At 38.8% G+C, this 19,984-nt stretch overlaps 1 protein-coding gene across 5 annotated transcripts in view; it reads left to right on the top strand.

Moving 5' to 3' along the window:
* Positions 1-19,984, top strand: part of SLC25A26 (solute carrier family 25 member 26) — a 139,767-nt gene that overhangs the window by 17,318 nt on the left and 102,465 nt on the right. For 4 of the 5 annotated variants that reach the window (XM_040454498.1, XM_040454500.1, XM_040454499.1 and 1 more), the window contains exon 3: positions 2,383-2,492. The exons of the other annotated variant lie outside the window; for it this stretch is intronic. In XM_040454498.1, coding sequence (XP_040310432.1) covers positions 2,383-2,492 — 110 coding nt within the window. The remainder of the gene's footprint in view (positions 1-2,382; positions 2,493-19,984) is intronic. 5 annotated transcript variants of the gene reach the window in all.

Below are 19,984 nucleotides of genomic sequence, written 5' to 3'. Positions count from 1 at the left end.
AACCGACTGAGCCACCCAAATGCCCCCAGTATAGGTATTTTTGAGAGAGAGCCCATATTCACATAACTTTTATTACAGCATATTGTTATAGTTCTATTTTATTATTGTTGTATTGTCTATTGTATTATTATTGTTTATTGTTATCATCGCTTACCGTGCCTAATTAATAGGTTACACCTTAGCACAGATAGGTATGTACAGGAAAAAAATATATATAGGGTCTGGTACTATCCATCATTTCAGGCACACACTGGGGGGCTTGGAAGAAATTCCCTGTGGATAAGGGAGGACTGTAATATTCTGCAGGGGTCAGGAGTTAGGGATGAAGAGAACTGAGGGTTGAAAGAAGAGGCAGAAGACCCCTCTTCAGGATCCTTACTCTTATTTAGAGGGGAACTTAGGGGACACGCCTGGGTGGCTCAGTCGGTTAAGCATCCAACTCTTGATTTTGGCTCTGGCCATGATCTCATGGTTCATGAATTGGAGCTTTGAGTTGGGCTCTGTGCTGGGCCTGGAGCCTCCTTCTGCCCCTCTCCCCCTTGTTCGTTCTCATTTTCTCTCTCTCTCTCTCTCTTTCAAAAAAAAAAAAAAAAAATTAAAAGGGAACACAAAACCATAGGTTTTTGTTTTTATTTTTTTTTTTAACGTTTATTTATTTTTGAGACAGAGAGAGACAGAGCATGAACAGGGGAGGAGCAGAGAGAGAGGGAGACACAGAATCGGAAACAGGCTCCAGGCTCTGAGCTGTCAGCACAGAGCCCGATGCGGGGCTCGAACTCACTGACCGAGAGATCATGACCTGAGCCAAAGTCGGACGCTTAACCAACTAAGCCACCCAGGCGCCCCGGTTTTTGTTTTTATTTTTTTAAAAAAAAATTTTTTTTTCAACGTTTATTTATTTTTGGGACAGAGAGAGACAGAGCATGAACGGGGGAGGGGCAGAGAGAGAGGGAGACACAGAATCGGAAACAGGCTCCAGGCTCCGAGCCATCAGCCCAGAGCCTGACGCGGGGCTCGGACCGCGAGATCGTGACCTGGCTGAAGTCGGACGCTTAACCGACTGCGCCACCCAGGCGCCCCAAGGGTTTTTGTTTTTAAAGAGCTAGCAGACTCTGTAGGTGTTAGCCCAACCCCTGTTCTTTGTTGTAACTTGTCCATAGCCTCACTTGGAACCTTGTGACATCATTTGCAATTAGTGGGGCTTTCTTGGGTGTCACACAGGAGAGTTTTGGGATTTATATTTCTTTTTTGGATTTACATTTCTAAAGAATTTTGTCTATCACAAAAGTAGCGATACAGTCTGACTAGGTTGAGGTGGTTAACCAGGTAAACGTAGAAACTTGTGGCACTTTCTCCTTTGCCTGGAGGTGAAAGGAGAAGGGGGGTGGAGGGTGAAATGTGCAGCAGGTGCAACTTACAGCTGAATGCGGTTGCAGATATTCTAGCTGTACGTGTAGTGTGCTAAAGTAGAAAAAGCCTTATTGAGAACCACTGTGGGAATAGGGACCTAGGTTAATCGTATAGAACTGTTTGCATTGGGACAGTGTGCCTCCTCATTTGGCCTTGTGTTTATTTGTTAGCAGCTTGAGGAGAGTTTAAAAGCCTGTTGATTTTAACTGTGGAGAACTGGTTTTCATTATCAAGCTCTTTTTTTTGAGCGTTTTAGACTTGAATGTGATTGTGTTCAGATGTCCTTCAGAAGATGAATTTGTCATTCATTTATCTTTCAGGCCTTATCTTTTATGGAAGTGATAGACATCTTTTGATTAACAGTACATGGCAGGTTTTAAAGCCCTCTTATATAGCTAAGATTAGTTCCTGGTGATAGGTAACTTTTTTGAGATTTTGATTTACAGTTGGAATTAAATAGTTGATTGTTTCCTTGATGTAAAGGTGAGTTGATGTAGTAAAAGGTAGCCATGGTTATTTTGAGTGAACAGAAATAAAACTTACCAAATACATGTTTTATTTAATGTGTATGTTTCCAATCTTAACCTGTCTATAAATCATTGTAGCTCATTATTTTATTACTATATGTAAAGATATTTTGGATCACAGACATTCGTATCTCATTCTAGAAAGCTTACTAAAAAATATCAAGTGACTTGATACAAAATGGTGAATGCTGGGTTAGCTGTCAGGCTCCCTCAGGGCTGGGATCATGTCTTGTACATTTTCATAAGTCTGGGATTGGCTTTATAACATGGGTTCAGTAGATTCTGCAAGAGTGGGGCAGGAAGGAAGAATACATGTTAAATTATTATCTTTATCTGTTACCTCGTAATTTAATAATTAGAGTTTAATTTTTTTGAGAAACTTATTTCTTAACAGTTTGAATATATATTTAAACTTTGTGAAAGACTGGCTTGTTTTAAATTTCAGCTGCTGCTTTTTTTATCACCTATGAATATGTGAAATGGTTTTTACATACTGATTCGTCTTCATATTTGATGCCCGTGAAGCATATGTTGGCTGCCTCTGCTGGAGAAGTGGTAAGTAACAAGTTATGCATATAAAATACTTAAGGAATGCAAACCGTGCTTATATCTTTGATACAGATAATACTTCTTTTCATTTTTAAAAGTTCATTTTTAAGTTATGAAAGTCATAAACTCCAATAAATGTAAATGGATTAAACACGATAGTTAAAACATAGAGTCTAGGTCGGAGGAAAGAAAAATCCAGTGATGTGCTGTTTTCAAAAGACATGCCTAAAATGTAATTGCACAAAGAATAAAATTAAAGAGATGGAAGAAGATATCCATGGAAATTGTGGTGGCTTTGTGTTGTGTTAACATAAATGAGCTGGAACTCCATTTCTTAGAACTCCCTTTCCAGGATGGGTCCAGGTTAGGCTGGCTACGAGAGAAACTTGTACAAGAGTCATAAGTTGGACATGAAGCAACAGTTGTGTCGGTGCTCAGAAGGTTGGTGTTAGAGTCAGGCACTGTTGCAGTTTATGAACCTCCTCTCTGGTCTCCAGCCTCTCCAGTTCCTACTGGATCTTCTCTGTCAGCTTCTCTAGATTCTGAGTCAAATGTGTTGTCTGTGCGGTGAAGGATGCCAGCTTATACTGCAGGTAACCTGTATCATGAAGGTTGATGAGAAAGCAGTGTGGCGGTTTATCCTTGCTCTTCCCCATTTCACACCATTTCATCCACCCCATTGCCTGCTCTCTGATTTCTTTCCTAACGCTGGATGTGGAAGCAATAATTCTATGTAACCTGCTTAATCAACTCCCATAAATACGGTTCACACCTTTAATAACTCTTTATTCTTTTTTTTTTCTAAGTTTATTTATTTTGAGAGAGTGAGAGTGCAAGCTGGGGAGGGGCAGAGAGAGAGGGAAAGAGAGAATCTGAAGCAAGTTTTGTGCTATTGGCACAGAGCCCAACATGGGGCTTGATCCCACTAACTGTGAGATCATGACCTGACCCAAAATCAAGAGTTGAATACTTAACTGACTAAGCCACCTAGGCACCCCAATAACTCTTCATCTTTATCATTTATAGTGGTTCTGCTTCTCTGATCAACTCTGATACAGAAATACAAACTGAAAAAGAGCTGATAGAATAATGTCAATATCAGGCAAAAAAGACTCAAAGTAAAAAAACAAAGAGACCATTGTACAGTTGATACAGTGAACAGTTATCTTGGGAGATGTAATAAACCTGGACCTGGCGTAAATAATACAGTCTCAAAATAAAGCAGAGATGGGCAGAATTATAAGGAGAAATGAATAGAACAGTAATCTTTAAAAATTTAATTTAACTTTTTTTTTCATAAGTGTACTCTCTAATCCCCATCATCTCTTTCACTCATTCCCCCTACCCACCAGACATATAATCTTTGTTGGAGATACTAACTTCTGTTTGTAAAAGTCTTAAGACTAGGCAGACATGAACGTTTATTGAGACCATAGAAGATTTAAAAATGAAAATGGCAAGATTGGGCTAATGGATATATATTGAGCTCTGCAACCGAGACTTAAAGATGATTCAGGTCTTTTTTTTTTTTTTAATTTTTTTAATGTTTTTTATTTCTGAGAGAGAGGGAGAGACAGAGCATGAGCAGGGAAGGGACAGAGAGATAGGGAGGCACAGAATCCGAAGCAGGCTTCAGGCTCTGAGCTGTCAGCACAGAGCCTGACGTGGGGCTCGAACCCATGAACTGTGAGATCATGACCTGAGTCGAAATCAGATGCCCAACCTATTGAGCCACCCAGGCACCCCTATTCAGGTTTTTTTTTTTTTTAAGCATACTTGAAACGCTAATAAAAATGTATGACCCAGTAGTACAACAATGCAAATTTCAACGAGTAGTAAAGAGGCAATGTCATACAGATCATTTGGTATCTGATGGAGTAAAATTGGAAAGCAGTGACAAGATAGGCAGTCCATCTCTACCATGTGTTTTAAACAATTATTTGTCTCTTGTAAATAATTCATTACCAAAGTGAAATCATGATGTAGGTGATAAACTATTTGTAATTAAAAAATAATACAGATATTTTTTTCACCCAAACTAACACAGAGAAAGTTACAATACCAATAAAAGTTCCCCACTGCCCTTACCCACTCAGCTTTCTTCCAACCCCTCCTACTCAGTACTAACAGACATCCTTTAATAAAATATTTTCGTGTATCCATCCAGAAGTTGTTTGTTCTTTACTGTTGTTATTTTCAAATTACATGGTCTGGTGTTTATGCAGTCTTACTAAACCCAGAACCTTGTTATGGGCAGGGTACATTAACAAGAATGGACGACAAAGTGAAGAGAAGGGTCTTAGTATATAAGCCTGTTATCATTTCATCCATTTATATGATTTTTCTGTTTAGAAAAGTAGTGGTATATGTTTACATGAGGAAATTTGAAAAGTGAATCAGGCTTCATAAGATTTACATTAAATATGTGATACATTGTGGTTTTGTATTCTATGCAGTATTTTTTTTTTTTTTAGAAAAGTTGGATGAGAATCTATAAACTATTTTGTAATCTAATTTTTTACTTGAAAATACAGTGAATGGGGAAAGCAGAGATCATGATAGAAAAGTAAAAGTACAGATTAACTTTAAGAAGACAATTAAAAATAACAGATTTATTGTAATGTAATTCACAACCTATATAACTCATTTGGAGGTATAATCAAAAGTTTTTTTTTTTTAGTATGTTCAGAGTTGTGCAACCATCACCATGGACAATTTTAGGACATTGTCATCTCTTCAGAAAGAAAGATCATACCTGTTAGCAGTTACTCCTCGTTACCTCAACCTTCCCACCACGAATCTACTTTTTGTCTTTACAGATTTTCCTATGCTGGACATTTCGTATAAATGGAAGCCTCAACATGTGGTCTTTTATGACTGGCTTCTTTGGCTTAGCATGATATTTTCAAGGTTTTATCCATGTTGTAGCATTGTCAGGGCTTCATTCCTTTAATTGCCAATTAATATTCCGTGTGGCTTGAATATTTGCGTTATTTTATGGACACTTAGGTTGTTTGCACTTTGGGGCTGTTATGCTAATGTTCCTTTCATGAACATTTTTGTGCAAGTCTTTTTGTTGATGTATGTGTTCATTTCTCTTGGATGTACACGTAGGAGTGGAATTATTGGTCAAAGTGGCTGTGCAATTTTACATTCCCAGTAGCAGTGCATAAGGGTTCTAGTTTCTGCACATTCTTACCATGACTTGGTATCTGTCTTATAAATTATAGTCCACAAATAGATGTTTGGTGGCATCTTACTGTGATTTTGATTTATATTTCTCTGATAACTAATGATTTTGAGCATCTTTTCATGTACTTAGGAGATATTTGCTTATCTTCTTTGGAGACATATCTATTCAGATCCTTTGTTCTTTAATTGGGTTGTCTTGTTACTGAGTTGTGGAAATTCTTTATATATTCTAGATACAAGTCCATTATGAGGCCTATGATTTGTAAAATTTTTTTACCATATTGTGCTTTGTCTTTCCATTTTCTTAGTAACTTGCCATTTTCTTCACTTTGAAGCATAAATTTAAAATTTTTTATTTTACCTGTTTTATTTTACTTAATGCTTATGGTTTGGTGTTACATCTTTGAAACCATTGCCTGATTTGAGATCATGAAGATTTATACCTGTGCTTTCTTTCCAGAATTTTAGTTTTAACTCTTACTTTTAGGTCTTTGATCCATTTTGAGTAATTTTGTATCTGCTGTGAGGTAGTCACACTTCAGAATTTTGCATGTGGATATCCAGTTGACCCAGCCCCATTTGTTAAAAGACTATTCTCCACCCATTAAAGGGCTTTGGCACCCTTCTCAAAACATAATAGATTGTAAATGTGAGGGTTTGTTTGTAGACTCTCAGTTCTGTTCTGTTGATCTCTGTATCTGTCCTTGTGCTGGTATCACACAGACTTGATTAAGTGTAGCTTTGTGGTAAGTTTTGAAATCAGTAACTACAAGTCCTCCAACTTAGTTCTCTGTCAAGATTGTTTTGCCTATTCTGCGTCTCTTGCATTTTCACATGAAGTTTAGAATCAGCTGCTCAACTTCTGGAAAAAAGGCAACTTAGATTTTGATAGGGATTGCACTGACTCTGCAAATCAATTTGGAGACTGTTGCTATCTTAAAAATATTAAACTTTGTGATCTATAAATATGTGATGTCTTTCCATTTATTTAGGTCTTATTTTCTTTCAACAGTGTCGTACAGTTTCAGAGTATAAGTTTTGCGCCTGTCTCGGTAATTTATTCTTTTTAAAAAAAATTTTTTTTGCTTTATTTATTTCGGAGGGAGGGAGGGGGAGAGAGAGAGAGAGAGAGAAAGAGAGAGAGAGAACCAGTGGGGGAGGAGCAGAGAGAGAGGGAGACACAAAATCTGAAGCAGGCTCCAGGCTCTGAGCTATCAGCACAGAGCCTGACAAGGGTCTCGAACTCGTGAACCACAAGATTGTGACCTGAGCCGGAGTTGGATGCTTAACTGACTGAGCCACCCAGGCGCCCCGTTTTTTCTTAAGTAATTTATTCTTTTTGATGTTATTCTAAATGGAAATTTTTAAAAATTTCATTTTCAGTTCATTGCTAATTATAGAAATACATTCATTTTCATATATTGATCTTGTATTGTGCAACTTGATGGAACTCAATCAGTTCTAAAGTGGTTTAGTGGATCCCTTAGGATTTTCTGTACATAAAATCTGTACACTGTATTTGTATGTGCAAATAGGGGTTGTTCTATGTCTTTCTTTTCTATTTCATTTTCTTGCCTTAATTGACCTGGCTGAAGCTTTAGTACAGTGTAGAAATAGGAGTGACAAGAGTGGACATCCTTACCTTTTTTCTGAACTCAGGAAGAAAGTTAGTGTGCCACTATTAACTATGATGTTAACTGTGAGGTTTTCATAAATGTTCTTGATCAAGTTGAAGAAGTTGCCTTCTATTCCTAGTTTGTTGGATGAAGTTTTTTTAATTTTTGAAGGGCTAAATTTTGTCCGTGATTCTGTTCATCCATTGAGATAATCGTAAGGTTTTTGTTTATTATTTTGCTGATATGGTGTATTACATTAACTGGTTTTCAGACATTTTCAGATCACTCTTGCATTACTGGGATAAACCTCATTTGATCATGGTATATAATACTTTTTATTTAGTGCTAGGTTTGTTTACTAGTATTTTGTTGAGGACTCTGTTCATAGGAGATACAAGTCTGTAGTTAACTTTTTTTGTGCCTTTCTGGTTTTGGTATCAAGATAAAACTGGTCTCATAGAACGAGTTGGGAAGTATTAGGACAATTTAAAAGAAAGTTATTTTTAAGGGAATGTAGTCAAATTAATTACATCATTTAGGGACAAAGATGATCTTTGGTCTTTGGTATTTTTGCATCTTAAAAATTTATTTTGTATATCTGGGATATATGAAACTATACTTTTCCATTTCTATAAAATGAATTTCTTTAAAAAAATTTTATTTTAGTATAGTTAACATACGTGTCATATTAGTTTCAGGTGTACAGTATAGTGATTCAACAATTGTATATATTACTCTGTGCTCATCATCCATGTCACGTATCCCGCCCCCACCCCCAACCCCACCCCCACCCAGCTGCCCTCTGGTAACCATCCATTTGTACTCTGTAGTTAGGAGTCTGTTTTTTGGTTTGTCTCTCTGTGGTTTTTGTTTGTTTGCTTATTTTTTTTTTTTAACTTTGTTCATGTCTGTTGTTTCTTAAATTCTACATGTGAATAAAATCATATGGTATTTGTCTTTCTCTGACTGGCTTAATTCACTTAGCATTACAGTCTTTAGGTCCATCCAGGTTGTTGCAAATGGCAAGATCTCACATCAATGAATTTCTTGATGTGAGAAATCTGTTGTATGGTTCCTTGAAGAAAATGTTGAAATTAGCCTAAGAAACACTAAATTCACTAAAGTTGATTTTATAAAACTTGCTTTGATATTGTTTTAAAAATGATTTTGCAGGACCCAAGTCCCAAGTTAACTCTGGAATTTTTTAAAAGAAAAATTGCCTTCATGATTTACCGAAGTTAGAAAAGTGATGAGACTAGCAGTAGGAAGGAACACAAAGTAGTAACTCCTTTATGAGCTGCAGACCCCTTTAGGGCTCTAGTGAAACCTGTGAACGTCTCTCCAGGAAATGAACATGAGGACATTTTGCATAGAATTTCTGGGCATTTTTGTTCCCTCTGCTCTTACCCAAAGTAAGAATTCCGGTGCTTGAATTGTACTGGAAAATTAGTTTAAACTGCAATTTAAAACCAATTTATACTTCATTTAAAAACAAAAAAGATTTAAGCTGTTACCCAAGGTTCAGATTGTTTTTTGTGATTATGTTCTGGCTTTAGAACCTCTTTACATGCAGTAATTTTTGAGTATATATACTAAAGAATAACAAGTTGTGTGTGAGAGTTTTATTGTCTCAGGTTGTGAGAGTTTGTTCTTATGACAGCCCTTGCCTCACATTATTTTAGAATTGTGTATTGCTTTAACCTTAAATATTCTCATAAACTCAGTATTTGGTTTATATTTTATATTTTATAGTATGTTGTTGAGAACAAGCAGCAAAAAGAACTTGGCCACACAGGGATCTCTTGCCTGAAAACTAATTTGCCATGTTGAAGGACAGGTTTTCTTCAATTTAAGAATTTTCTGTCTCTTAAACTTAGCAGGCATATGTAACGTAATACGTAATTAGGGCAAATGATAGTTGCTAGATTAATCATGTTAATGGCATATCTTTTCATATCTAAAAAATACTTCATATTTTAATACACTCTGTAACTGACATTTAAAAAATATTGGAGCCTTTGTTGTTGTACTCTTTGTAGTCTTTGTTGTTGTACGTGAACTCTTGCACGTGGGAGGTGGTGTAGGTGGATGTTAGTAGGAAACAAGTGTCCATAACACAGGAGATAAACAATTCTGGGACAGTCATACCTTTATTGTGTCTCTTAGGATTTCCATGGTCCCATAAGTGTCAGGTGTCTTTTTATATTTCTTGTGATGCTTGGAGAACTTTGGAAGGAGAATTGATCAGTAGTGGGTATAGAGATTGACCTCACAGGTGAAACATAGCTTGATGTTGACCTTTGATTGATTTTAAATTTGGTTACAGCTTCATATGTTGAAGAGATTTTTAGGGTTTGTGGAAATGCTGGTTTTGACACTCCAGATATCTCGGCACTTTCTTTCTTTTCTTTCTTTTTTTAAAGTTTGCGTACATATTTTTATTGCAAACATTGATGAAAGAGTGAACATCACAAGATTTTTAAGCACAAAAATTAATATGTAGGAAAATGGACCAACTTCAAGGAGACAAAGCAATAATGTTAAATTTGTTACAGTTATGGAAATCTTGTTCATGTATTTTTTTTTAATTTTTTTTAACTAGGACTTTTTTATTGTATTTTTAATTAATTTCTAAATTTACATCCAAGTTAGCATATAGTGCAACACTGATTTCAGGGGTAGGTTCCTTGATGCCTCTTATCCATTTAGCACATCACCCCTCCCACAACCCTCCAGTAACCCTCCGTTCTCCATATTTAATAGTCTCTTATGTGTTGTCTCTCTCCCTGTTTTTATATTATTTTTGCTTCCCTTCCCTTATGTTCATCTGTTTTGTATCTTAAATTCCTCATATGAGTGAAGTCACATGATACTCGTCTTTCTCTGACTAATTTCACTTAGCATAATACCCTCTAGTTCTGTCCACATAGTTGTACATGGTAAGATTTCATTCTTTTTGATTGCTGGGTAGTATTCCATTGTATCCATCTTTATCCATTCATCTGTCGTGGACATTTGGGCTCTTTCCACACTTTGGCTTTTATCGATACCACTGCTATAAACATTGGGGTGCATCTGCCCCTTTGAAACAGCACATCTGTATCCCTTTGATAAGTACTTAGTAGTACAATTGTAGGGTAGTTCTATCTTTAATTTGTTGAGGAACCTCCATACTGTTCTCCAGAGTGGCTGCACCACTTTGCATTCCCACCACAAATGCAAAAGAGGGCCGTCCTCTTTCTCCACATCCTCACCATCTGTTGTTGCCTGAGTTGTTAATGTTTGCCATTCTGACAGGTGTGAGGTGGTATCCCATTGTGGTTTTGATTTGTATTTCCCTGATGATGAGTGATGTTGAGCATCTTTTCATGTGTTTGTTGGCCCTCTGGATGTCTTCTTTGGAGAAGTGTCTATTCATGTCTTTTGCCCATTTCTTCACTGGATTATTTTGTTGTGGGTGTTGAGTTTGATAAGTTCTTTATAGATTTTGGATACTAACCCATTATCTGATATGTCTTTTGCAAATATCTTGTCCCATTCTGTCGGTTGCCTTTTAGTTTTGCTGATTGTTTCCTTTTTGATTGTGATGAGGTCCCTATAGTTCATTTTTGCTTTTGTTTCCCTTGCCTCTGGAGACATGTTGAATAAGAAGTTGCTGTGACTGAGGTCAAAGAGGTTTTTTGCCTGCTTTTTTCTTTAGGATTTTGGTGCCTTCCTGTCTTACGTGTAGGTCTTCCATCTATTTTGAGTTTCTTTTGTGTATGGTGAAAGAAAGTGGTCTAGGTTCATTTTTCTGCATGTCGCTGTCCAGTTTTCCTAGCACCATTTGCTGAGGAGACTGTCTTTAGTCCATTGAATATTCTTTCCTGCTTTGTCAAAGATTAGTTGGCCATGTGTTTGTGGGTCCATTTCTGGGTTTTCTATTCTGTTCCATTGATCTGAGTGTCTGTTTTTGTGCCACTACCATTCTGTCTTGATGATTACAGCTTTGTAATACATCTTGAAGTCCGGGATTGTGATGCCTACAGCTTTGGTTTTCTTTTTCAAGATTGCTTTGGCTATTCGGGGTCTTTTCTGGTTCCATAGAAATTTGAGGATTGTTTGTTCCAGCTCTGTGAAGAATGCTGGTGTTATTTTGATAGAGATTGCTATCTTGGCACTTTATTAAACCAGCTTTCCAAAGCCATTCAGTATCCATTTTCTCAATAAATGCCTGAGAAATGTATATACCGCCTTTTTATTTTAGTAACTTATATCAGTTTCATAGAGCATAAACTTTTGGTTTCAGATTCATACAGCTGTGGTTTCCAAAAGTGACAGAAAGAAAGGGGTGAATGTAGGAGAAGCAAATTTTCATTGGTAAGGTAAAAAGAAATGGAAAACAAAAACATTTATAGCTGTCATTGGTCAGAAAGGAATAGAGATCTAGAGAAAATAAGAACTAGTTTGGTGATTTTCTGTAACGTTTATTTTGATAGAAGATTAGTAGGTTGCAGACAGATTCCTTAGAAACAATAACGTATTTTGTTGGTATCCAGTGTGTCCACAATTACTTTATCGTAGCAACTCTAAGTGTATGAAAGAGACAGAAGCATGCTGCCATAATAACCTTTCCCTGCAGCTGCGCCTTGATTAAAACTTAATGATGAATCAATAGAACCATAATTACCACTTCTACCTTATGTTTGTAATTTGGAATACAGTAAAATCGATCAAATAAGATTTAATATGTAACAACAGTTAGAGTCTTGTTTGTGCCACTTTTATTAGGAAGGTGGCTGTACCAAATCTCTAAATCCCTACCTCAATTATTTTACAGCTCAGCTTTCATCAGACACAGAAGAAGTCCTGTGAGAAGTAGAATCTGTAATTAGATCAGAAGGGTTGGGCAGGTTTACTTTAATACAACAGATACTGTAACGTTACAGTAATAGTGGTTTGTTTTTAGTGTTTAAGATTTAACTTTTCCTGGGTCTTATTCTACTTTTGGCTTAGATTCATGTTGTTTTCAGAAACGAAAGATCCTTGAAATTTCTTTGTAGCCTAAGGCAGCCACTCTGAATTTAATGTATGCGTGGGTGACGTGTGGATGTCCTTATACATGTAGGTGCTGGTTGATTATCCTTTTGGTCCCATTCTAATTTGGAATTGAGAAAGCTGGGAAATAAATTTTATCATATTTTGTAGTTGCTTTTCTGAGAACCTCTAACAGTAATTCTCCAGGCATAGTCCAAAGAGCACCTAGACTCCGTTGCCCGGGCAGCTGGTTACAGATGAAGATTTTTGGACATGGCACCAGGAGTCCTGCTTTTTAAACACAATTCCTGGGTGGTTCTGGTGCTCAGTGATATTTAAACACCACTGATTTAGAGTTATCAAAAATTTAAGGGGCACCTTGGCGGCTCAGTCAGTTGAGTCTCTGACTTCAGCTCAGGGCATGATCTTGAGGTTGGTGAGTTTGAGCCCTGCGTCAGACTCGCTGCCGTCAGTCTGTTGGCACAGAGCTCACTTGAGATCCTCTGTCCCCTTCTCTCTGTCGTTCCCCTGCTTGCACTTTCTGAAAAATAAATATTAAAAAAATGTAAATGTCTGTCCCACTACTCAATTTTTATACTGTATTGGTTCAGCAGTCCCATCCTTACGAATATGTCAGTGGGTGCTGAACACGAGGAGAGCCACATGCTGACCAGAAGTGCCATCCCTTTTGTCTGCCTCAGAATTGCAAATTTGCAGACCCACTGAGGGATCTTGTTTAGTGACAACTGACTGGTTCTGAGGGTGGCAGCTTACTTGGACATGTTGATTCAGATTTGGAAGATAGAGTGAGGTTTGCAGCTACATCTGACATTTTCTTCAAGGCCTGTGCCATCCCAGACCCTTGAAAACGAAGACAGTTTATGCTGTTGTGTAGCTCATCTACCACACCTTTGTTGTGCTGTCGTCCATTCGGGGCTTATGGGTTAGCAGCGTATGGATTAGGCGAGTTGTTAGCACATCCTCTTTCTTCGGCTTCCCCACTGAATTGGCTCCTTGGAGGATTCACAGGCCTTGAAGCAGTCTAGCGTCTGTCAGGAGCAAAGCACAGCGCGCGTGTTGGTCACCATTGTGTTTTCCCTGGGGAAGATTTAAGCCATTTTTGATGGTGTTGTGAGTAGCTTTTAAAATGTCTGTTTAGGGGCGCCTGGCAGGCTCACTTGGTAGAGCTTGCGACTCTTGATCTTGGGGTTGTGAGTTCGAACCACTTCGCAGGTAGGGATTACTTGAAAAAAATCTATTGAGTGTTTTTCGTGGTCTTTACTGGCCTTTTTTCTTTTTCTTTTACAGAAGAACCACTGAACAAGATGATAAGATAATAGAAGGAGGTTGACAACTTTAGAAACGTGTTTTATCTTTTGAAATAATCCTAATAGATTTTGAAATACCCATAAATTCTTGGAGAGTCACTTTGGTTTGCAGTTGTAGTATTATTTTGCCAGACCTGTGTGTGGTTGTGTGACCGAGCCATGGAGACAGGGTGAGCAGGAAGGAAGATGACTGTGCCCGAAGTGTGGTTATTAACTCAGGCAGCAGCTCCGCGAGGCTGCGGACAGAACTGGTTGTGTCTGTAAAGGTGGAGGCGGCACGCATGTACAGGTGTTGCTTGGAGATTTGTTGGACAATTAGAAGCTGAAACTGGACTGTCACATGCTTCGCTACTCTCAAACAAGGGCTTCTGTTTTTGATGCTTTTAAGCACCCACATCATGGGGATGTGCTAAGGCATCCTTTTACCCTATTCTGTTTATTAGGTAGTGTTTCTGGGAACCTTTTTTTTTTTTTCTTATTTTGAATGTTTTTGAGAGAGAGTGAGGGTGAGTGCCTGCCCTCACGTATGAGTGGAGGAGGGGCAGAGAGAGAGAGAGAGAATCCCAAGCAGGCTGTGCGTATGGAGCCTGATGTGGGGCTTGAGCCCACAAACTGTGAGGTCGTGATCAGAGCCTAAATCAAGAGTCAGATGCTGAACCAACTGAGCCACCCAGGTGCCCCTAAAAATTTTACATTTTTAAGTAATCTCTACGCCCAGCGTGGGGTTCACACTCAGGACCCCACGATCAGGAGTCACATGTTCTACCAACTGAGCCAGTCAGGTATCCCTGGGAACCTTTTTTCACTTTAGGGCCTTAAGCACATTAGGAACAGACTTTTTTTCTTTTTTCTTTTTTTCATTTAAGAGAGAGAGAGAGGCATGCACAAGCAGGGGGAGGGGCAGAAGGAGAGAGAATCCCAAGCAGGCTCCACAGTGAGTAGAGCCCTGATCCAGGAGCTCCATCCCGTGACTCTGGGATCATGACCTGAGCCAAGAGCAAAGAGTCAGGTGCTCAACCCACTGAGCCACCCAGGCACCCCAAGGAACCCAGACTTTTTAATAGCTTCCCAAGAATCCTAAAGTATAAGAATTACACAAAAAATTATCTCAAGAATGTAGAAATAACTTGCTTTCCACCGTCATCCTTTAAACCCTGTCCTTTTCGTGTCCGTTCCTCACTTGGACATCTTTGATTCCTGGTACGTAGGCTGCTTTCCTTCAGCTCCTCCATTTACCCTGCAGGTGCAGATTTAGATGGAAAGTCCTTACTGGGTTCTAGGCATTGGGGATAAAACGACAAGATAATACACTGCCTTGGAAAGGCTTGCCATCTGAGGTGGAGATGGACGTTTAAGGTGTAAGTACACTAAAGGGTTACAGGTATTTTAAGTAATGTGAGTACAAGATACACTGAGAGCCTGATAAGAAAAGGAATGGTTTTGTCTCGATGGTGTTGATTCAGGAAAGGCCTGATAGAACAGCTAACCCTTGAGCCACATTTTAGGGTATGATTGTTAGGTGGGAGGGTGCCAGCATGGGTATTGAGTTTGTGGAAAGTCCTTATTAGACATTTTCAAGTTCTAGATGGAGCATAGGCATGACTGGGCCATCATGAAATGAAGCAGGGCAGGGGGTGCTGGAGGGCTTTGCCTGCTGGGGGAAGGACTTTGGCTGTTATCTTTTGAACGGCTGCGTAGGAGGGCACCATTGGTGGGGATTTTAGGAACCTGCCCTCGTAGCTGTGTGGGGGTGGATGTGGTGTTTGAACGGAACACAGGAGACTACTCCAGAACCCCCCAGAGAGAGAGAGATGAGCAGAGCCTCAACTAAGGCAGAGGCATGGGGTTCACAGGGAGAAGGTGAATTTGAGTGATAAGAGAATTGGCATAAGGATGGTAATTCTTTCATTTTTAAAAAAAGTTTATTCATTTTGAGAGAGACAGAGACAGCATGAGTTGGGGAGGGACAGAGAGACAGGGGGAGAGAGAGAATCCCAAGCAGGCTCTGTGCTGCTAGCACAGAGCCAGATGCAGGACTCGAACTGACAAAACTGTGAAATCGTAACCTGAGTCAAAACCATGAATTGGACCCTTAACCGACTGAGTCACCCAGGCACTCCAAGATGGTCGTTCTTTCAAAAGCACTTCCAACAGCATTCCTCCAATGCATATCGCTTCATGGATACCTTTGTTAGTATGGGGTGGGGTGGGGTGGGGGTGGGGGTGGGGGGCTGCATAAGCTTAAACTGTGCAGTGGAGTCTTCTGAGCTAAGTCAGCAAGCACGTCCTGTTTCGCAGTTGTCCCAGGCATCTGAGCCTGAGCGAATGTGCAGAAGGGCCAGGGAGACCCTCTGGGCTTGGCACGACCGACGTCTGCTGATGACCCCACTTTGAGTACAAACATGGATCTGCAGAGAGGTTTTTCAGGGAGGCTTTTTGTAAAGGACCAGTTTGCCCCACCACCCCTCCAATTTCTTGATGATTTCCTCCTTTAACACATTTCAGATTATTTTCTGTTTTATGGATTTGCTTGTCTCTCCCTAGTGTAGTATGCAGCATTGATTCAGACCGTATTGATTCTTGATCTAGGACAGTGCGTTTCATTGACTATCTTGTTTACTTACTGGACAAGAGGGAAGGGAAGCTCTGTGTTGGCTTTTTATTTAAGAGCACTATCAGGTTTTGGAACACAGTTAAGTTCAATTTTATAGAAACAGTGAACAAGATTTTCATGTAAGATGATGAAGTTGAAATCGTTTCAAGCCACAGGAATATTTGGTCAGTTAGTGCCACTACATTTTAAATGGAAAAGCCAAACACTTGTCTCCCCAAGGACCAAACTACTGATTAGCCACTTCTCTGTAAGTCTGCACTTTGTCAGTGATAAACCTTTACTTTCTCACATGCTCTTTGGTTAAGATTAGGGTTCTTACTAGCATAATGAATTAAATCCCACTGTCATAGAATTGCTCTAATTTGTAATTGTATACTTTTCAATATTTGAATGCCTATTCTCTAACACTGTGATTGATGCTAAAAAAACATAGAGTAACACATTTTTATCCCTGTCCTTGAGGAGTGTATGAATAATAAACTGGATAAATTTATTAAGTAGCTGGAGAATATATTGACTGCCTCTGTAAGGAGACAGTATAAGGGTCATACCTGTCCAGTAACATAGATCAGGCTTGGAACTCTGACTTGTTACGCACCCTGTTTGCTATGTGTGTCCGTAGGCCATATACCTAACTTCACTGAGCTGCTTATTTTCCTCATCTTGAAAAACGGGGTTAATGCTACCCAACTCACAGTTCTTATAAGAATTAAGTAGGGGCGACTGGGTGGCTTAGTCAGTTAAACGTCCAACTTCAGCTCAGGTCATGATCTCACAGTTCGTGAGTTCGAGCCCCGCGTCGGGCTCTGTGCTGACAGCTCAGAGCCTGGAGCCTGCTTTGGATTCTGTGTCTCCCTCTCTCTCTGCCCCTCTCCTGCTCATGCTCTGTCTCTCTCTCTCTCAAAAATAAATAAAAACATTTAAAAAAATTTTTAAAAAGAATTAAGTAGTACATCGCTTAAAAAGTGTTCAGCCTAGCATCTGATCTGTAAAGTCCAATTTTCCAGTGCATGTCACACAAAGTGCTTTATGTAGCACATTTTCAGAATTACATATTTTGTGGAGAAAATCATTTCAGAAGAACACATTGAAATTGACAGAGTTTCAGTGACTTCTTCAAGGTTCCACAGCTGCTGTGGACAGTTAAAACACCACTGGAGAATGAATAGTTAAGACGAACATTTCTCTGTGTAGTTTTTACTTTTGATGTAATATTTTTAAAATGGCAGAAGTGGTGCAAAAGTGGAGATGAGAGGTGTATTACTTGGGTAATATTATGAACTCTGATTGCTGTGGGTTTCTTAAAATAAGAGAAGGTTGGAGTTCTAAAATATGCTGTTGGTTACAATGGTAGGCAGAATAATGGCCCTTTAAAGATTTCCTAGTCCCTAAAACCTGTGACTATGTTACCTAACATGGCAAAAGGGGCTTTGCAGATAAGGTAAAGTCAAGGATCTCGAGGACAAGATTTTCTGGGATTATCTAGGTGAGCCCAAGGTCCTCATAAGTGGAACGCAGGAGTGTCAGAAGTTTTATGATGCTGTGCTCCGTCTTGAAGAGAGAAGAAGGGACCACAAACCACAGAATGCAGTGGGCTATAAAAACAAGGAAATAGATGCTCCTTTAGAAACTCCAGAAGGAATACCAACTGGCTGACAAGTTGATTTTAACTCAGTAAGACTTAGTTTGGAATTCTGACCTCCAGGATTCTGAGAGATTAATTTGTGTTATTTTAAGCCACTGAGTATGTGGCACTTTGTTAGAGCAGCCATAAGAAACTGATACAGTTACCGTGACATTACAGTCTCCTCCACTTTCAGATTTTCTATGAGTTGGTATGTATGCATCTGTCCACAGGGCTTTGTCACCTCCTGGGAAATCATGGCTCCTTTCTGTTACAGAAAGGAACAAGAGTGAAAAAGCCATTTACAACTTAAGTCTTATGTAACATTCTGTGAACAGCCTTTAGAAACAAAGCCTACACAATGATATAATTTTTGTTGGGAGGACTATTAAGTTTCTGTTGGAGTCTGGATTATCAAGAACAGTAATTTTGTCAGGTAGGAGAAGACTAATATCTACAAAAATTAAATATTTTCTTCTAATGACTTTTGGCTGTTTATGTAGGTGGAAGGAGTCTAATAAGTAAGAAAGGTATGACGAACTTGTGTCCCCATATCAGTGGATAAAATTTAAATCCCAAGGATGATAAATTAGGAGTTAGAAATTGCTGCTAGGATGGTTTTATCAATAGCTGTGATTCCATTTGTAACCAGAAGATGGCAGAATTGACACACAGATGAACTTACAGTTAACAGGTTTTTGATTTTAAACGATGGTTCAGAAAGATATGTTAGATTTGGAAACGTGTGTTCCAGAAAGAATTTTGAGAATTACACGAAGAATGTGAAATAAAATACAAGTAAGTAACTTGCACGTTGCAAAATTTTTCAGAGTGTCATAAGGTTTTTCTCCCTCTTACTAATTTGCCACACTGGAGTTTACTCTGCAAAGTCCAAAGCAGCCCTTGCTCTGAATATGATTAAACTTTGGCTGTATTCAGTTTATTTAGGTTTCTGTGGAACTGACAAAGATTTACCTGTCTAAACACGAAGAATCAGCCGAACTAAACTTTGAAACTTTAAGTTCATTAGATGCGTGTTGATATATCTTTGCTGGGAAATAATTCTGGAGACAGTAATCAAAAGATGTGGGTTTCATCCTAACTTCCTAAGCCAGGTAGTGCTCTGACCTTCAGTAGCTTCTGTCTCAGGCTGGTATGTATTTAACGTGCTGACAATTGGCTTCTAATATCAGAGGCACATTTATGGGTCATTGATGAAGTTTCCTTTAGAAAAATTAAAATCAGGTAAATGATCCTGAGCTGTGTTAAAACAATTGGGGAAATGATGTAATGTTAATGGAAGGTACTTTCGGTGGTGCCCAGTGGCCTCAAAGAGCATTTCAAGAGTGACAGGACAGAGGTGAGGCCATAACAGGCTGGCAGCGAGGTGTGGAGGTGTGGGGCGTGGCCGTGGCAGCGAAAGGACCAGAGGTTCCTCTTCTCTGCCTTCACTCATTTTACCAAGTGGGAGGTTGAAGTTGACAGTAGTTTTTTCCCTTTCACACACTTAGTCCTAGAACTTGTAGTGTTTGTGTCTTGGGGTTTAATAAATACTAAAGGGAGACATTTCAGTTTCCATTGCAAAAATAAATTAAAAAAAACGTATCAGGGTAGGTTGTTTTTTTTAATGTTAAAGAAAAATCTTGGCAGCAGCTTTATTATTATCAATTTTTAATCTAAACTTTATCTTATTTTTGGCATGTTTAATTCTCATGAAGCCAGTATTGTATTTTAATGTGGCTTAAAGATGGGGACGTATATTATCTTTATGTTTTATTTTTTGGTAGACCCTCAACATATAAGACGCTCTTGGATATAATGAAAATGCCACCATTTCTGTGTCATGGATTCATACCGAACCCCAGATTTATGAGGAAGGAATTCTCTAGAGAACGGATTTACCAAGAGACCATGGATGACATTATCTTGATCCCCTTTCATGGAATCACAATACTGTAACGTGTTTTTGTTCTTGTGCAGTGAAATACTCTGTTGTAGCTCAGATTCAAATCTAAGAAAGATCAGAGTTAATAGAAAACCAAATCGAAGGCATTGGAGTTACTGGAGGAAATAGAGGCATTCCTTTGTGGCCTCTCTCTCATGCCAAA

Source organism: Herpailurus yagouaroundi, unplaced genomic scaffold (assembly GCF_014898765.1).
Source record: "Herpailurus yagouaroundi ecotype Mexico unplaced genomic scaffold, PumYag 213, whole genome shotgun sequence".
Taxonomy (NCBI): domain Eukaryota; kingdom Metazoa; phylum Chordata; class Mammalia; order Carnivora; family Felidae; genus Herpailurus; species Herpailurus yagouaroundi.
Note: the sequence above shows the minus strand (reverse complement) of the source record. Positions and strands in the feature narration are given on the sequence as shown.